Source organism: Trichechus manatus, unplaced genomic scaffold (assembly GCF_000243295.1).
Source record: "Trichechus manatus latirostris isolate Lorelei unplaced genomic scaffold, TriManLat1.0 scaffold00101, whole genome shotgun sequence".
Classification (NCBI taxonomy): Eukaryota; Metazoa; Chordata; class Mammalia; order Sirenia; family Trichechidae; genus Trichechus; species Trichechus manatus.
In genome coordinates this window covers 3,540,818-3,544,522 of record NW_004444037.1, presented here as the reverse complement: position 1 = coordinate 3,544,522, position 3,705 = coordinate 3,540,818, and the positions used below count along the sequence as shown (strand labels likewise).

Sequence of the window (3,705 nt, the reverse complement as noted above, 5' to 3'; positions counted from 1 at the left end):
ATTTTTTTTGGATCAGATCATGCCGAACACAAAAACAGAACCAAAAACAATGGGAAAGTGATAAAAAATCTCATCTTCTAATTCCGTTTTTTAGGAAGATAAGAAACAAATTCCTTCATACAAAATGAAACAAGAACATACAAAATGAAACAACGAATCCTTGCTGTAAAAACATTGAGTCAATGTAGTTGAGGGTGTGGAAATAGACCTTTCCGCAACAGACCAGCACTTGTCAACTTGTACAGTACATACAACTAGCTCTACTGTACATTAAGCTATGACAACCCATGCAGGTTTCCAGTGCTACTAGTTGAGACTCCTTGATGCAATGCCATAAAAAAAAAAAAAAAAGTTCTTAATCTCTCTCTGACCCCTGCCTACCAGTTTACAGCACAGCAGATTATATTTTATAGACATGATGGAGTTTCCCTCTTCATCCAATCAGAATCAGTTCTTCCAAAGGGTGAAGAGTTTAGCTAAATTAAAAATTGAATAGGATTATGTGCAACAACCAGTCTTCTCTGTGCAGCTTACGAATTCCACGCCTACAGCAATCTTAAACAGTTTCCCATTAGTACATTTGTTCTCCAGGAACAACTATTTCTCGACATAGTTATTAAGAATAAATTGAGATACCACAGAGTCAATTTGCAACACCCTAGTCTCTTAACAACGACTTGTTTAGTCAAATAAACAGTTTAACTCAGAGAAATCCATTTAAGATTGCTCTAATACTGTATGTTGTTGTGTGTGTCAAGTCGATTCCGACTAATAGGGAGCCTGTAGGACAGAGCAGAACTGCCCCATAGGGTTTCCTAGGCTATAAACCTTTATGGGGGCAGATCACCAGGTCTTTTCTCCCCGGAAGGGCTGGTGGGTTCAAACTGCCGAGCTTTTGGTTAGCAGCTGAGGGCTTAACCGTTGTGCCATCAGGGCTCCTTCTACTACTATATAATCACATCTTTATTCCCCTTATTTTGTGTTATCTAATCTCATAATTCTTTTACAGAAAAGCAAATATTGAAAATGGGTACATATATCTAGAAATCAAGTTGTATTCATTAAAAAAAGCCATAACCATATGTACCAAGTATTTTCCTAAAATGAGTACTAGAATTCCAATTAGTGCTAACATCTAACTTTAAAAAAAAAAAACAGCCTATTTTTTTTCAGCAGGCATATTTTAAAGGGGAGGGGAGAATGTGAATGAAAAGAACTTTGGGTAACTTTAAAAAGTAAATATAGATAAGAAAAAAAAGAGATTCAAGGTCAGTTCATACAGTTCCCACAAACCACCAGGTAACTCCAAAGATCTCTAGTTTGTGTACATCATCCCCTCCCCCAATGACAAACCATCCAGAATAATTTCTCTTAAGGATGTTACAAACTAACATTGTTCTGGACTACCACAGAATCAGAGTTTAATCTCTCCTTGGATTATATATTGGGTCCTCTAAACAATGTTTGTAAAACAAGATCTCTATTATGGCCAACATGCCATCATCCAGGATTACAGTTACTCAAGTTAAAAAAAAAAACAAAAAAAAAAAACCTTTTGATTTATCCCAGATTCTGAGCTACTCAAATTCAAGTGTTTGGGACTCTGAAAACAGCAAAAAGACTACTTCTAATTTAAATTTGGTGAGGGAAAACTAACCATTTGGAATGCATTTATAATGCAGATAAACGTTATTGCAAATTCCTTAATTGTTCTAGAAGTTGTTACTACTGTACTGCCTAATGGAAATTTTGTAATTCTTTCAGAGACCACGTCAAACTTAGGTTTATATTTCTTACCTGGCAACTTAAGGCAATTGTTTATATTAACTTCCAGTTAGGGCAGGTTTGTAAGAAATGGAAATGACCATGGATGCAATGTTATTTTTAAACAGTAAGTCCCCCCTGCCCCCTCCATTTTTCAAAATCTGTATGTATCTTAATATAGGAGGACTACTCCCCTTTTCCCTTTTTTAAAGAAGGAAGATGATTTTTGGCATCTTCCTACTACCAACGTTTTCATTCATTAACTAAAACATTTACTCATGAATGTTTTCCAGATGCTTTATTCCCTGTGATTGGTTTGTTTTCAATTAATTTACACTGTCTACTACTGCTACTACCAACTAGTCCTGTTCCCTCGGGTCTGCACTCTATGATTCCTAAGTTCCCACAGCAATAACTGCCTTCAAAATCCACAATCCGGTTCAAAAACTATGCCCCTGCAAACAAAAGCCTGTGGTGACTGGAGGCCCCGAGTGCACACCTCAAAGTGTTGTAGGACCTGGACCAGCCGCAAGCCTACACAAGCCTATCACGAGAGCCGCTCCAGGCTCTGGGAGATTAGAACTGTCGGGGAGGGGCCCTGTCCTGGCCAGCCCAAGCAAACCGGAGCCTTACAAGACTGGCCAGGTTCACCAGGGGAACACAGACCGGGGAGTGAGCCCCTAAACATCACCAGGGGTCAGGTTAAAGTCCAGAGAGGCAAGGAGGTCCTCGCACATGCCTGGCAACTTGATGGATATCACCGGAAGGTATCGATCGGTCCAGGTAAGCAGAGGTCAGGCCTTCCCGCCATCAGGCGCGCGCGAGGTCGCCAACTCCAGCCGCAGGACTTGAACAGATGTAGAAGCAAACACGCCGCCACCCCCACCCGTCAGCCGCTCGGCCCCCAGCTCCTACTCCATTGCTCACCTGTGCTGCAGCCCCACGAGTCCCAGGGTGATCACATGCGGCACATCTAGCTGCGTGGGCCACTCTCCTGAGGCGATGCAGCCGAACACACCGCATTCCTCTCGTATCCCCAATTCCTCCAGCTCCATGTCGCCGCCGAAAGCACGTGGTGGGACCTGCCGCTGCAACCGACGTCCTAGCGCCAACCAGCTGCCTGCTCGGCCCTGACGCCCCAGACGCTAGAGATAACTGCTTCCTTCCCGGCGGCTCGACCCCAGCTACTGCGGCGGCGCGTGCTTTCAATAACCGAGCATGATTAACTTCCCACCAGCCCCCCGCCCCAATCCTGGCCCACCAATGAGCGAACGCGAAGGGGGAGGTACCGGGGGCGGACCGAGAGGTGGAGCGGGTGGGGCTAGTCCTCCAGTGAAGACGTGCGGACAGCTGAATTCCCTGCGTGTGGGATTCTCCGTTATTTTCCACCCAAAGCCGAGGTGATGAGAATAACAGTTACGTAACTCCTGTCACAGCGGATGTACACTTAGTGTGGCCCTCCTCACATATTTTCCCCCAGTAGTCTCCACTTGGTACGCTCCAACCTATGAACCTGCATAGCTACAGAAAGAAGCCACGGCCTGCGAGCTTCTGTAGAGTAGGGAGGGTTCGCCAGGGGGCACCACGCTTGCCTTTCCTAGAACAGCGCTCGCGCAGGCCGGGGGACTGTCCAGAGGCGGGGTAGCGTCGCTGCGCCTGCGCGGCGGGAAATCTCCTGGGAAGCGTGTCCCCCTCCCCCCCAGCGAAGTCTAACTGTTCCGCCGTTGTTGTCGTGTTAGACGTGCGCGAGCAGGGGTGCAGGGATACGCGGCCTCAGTAAGGGGGCGTGTCTGTGGGCAGCAACTCCTTTCTCAGCTCCAGTGATCCTCACCGATCTCTCCTTTTTTCCAGATTCCTGCTTCTCTTCCTAGCGTGGTCACTGCTGCCAGCCTAATCAAGATAATGGCGACCTCTGAGGGTAAGTACCAGAAATCGGGGTTC

General features: G+C 45.8%; 1 protein-coding gene across 2 annotated transcripts in view; it reads right to left on the bottom strand.

The window, feature by feature from the left end:
- The window catches only part of PPAT (phosphoribosyl pyrophosphate amidotransferase), a 40,679-nt gene extending 37,708 nt beyond the window's left edge, over positions 1 to 2,971 (bottom strand). Inside the window, exon 1 of one of the 2 annotated variants that reach the window (XM_004382885.2) lies at positions 2,692 to 2,971. In XM_004382885.2, the coding sequence (XP_004382942.1) occupies positions 2,692 to 2,819 (128 nt within the window). In that variant the 5' untranslated portion in view covers positions 2,820 to 2,971. The remainder of the gene's footprint in view (positions 1 to 2,691) is intronic. The other variant, XM_023737314.1, reaches the window with a different exon arrangement.
- Between the last annotated feature and the right edge of the window lie 734 nt (positions 2,972 to 3,705).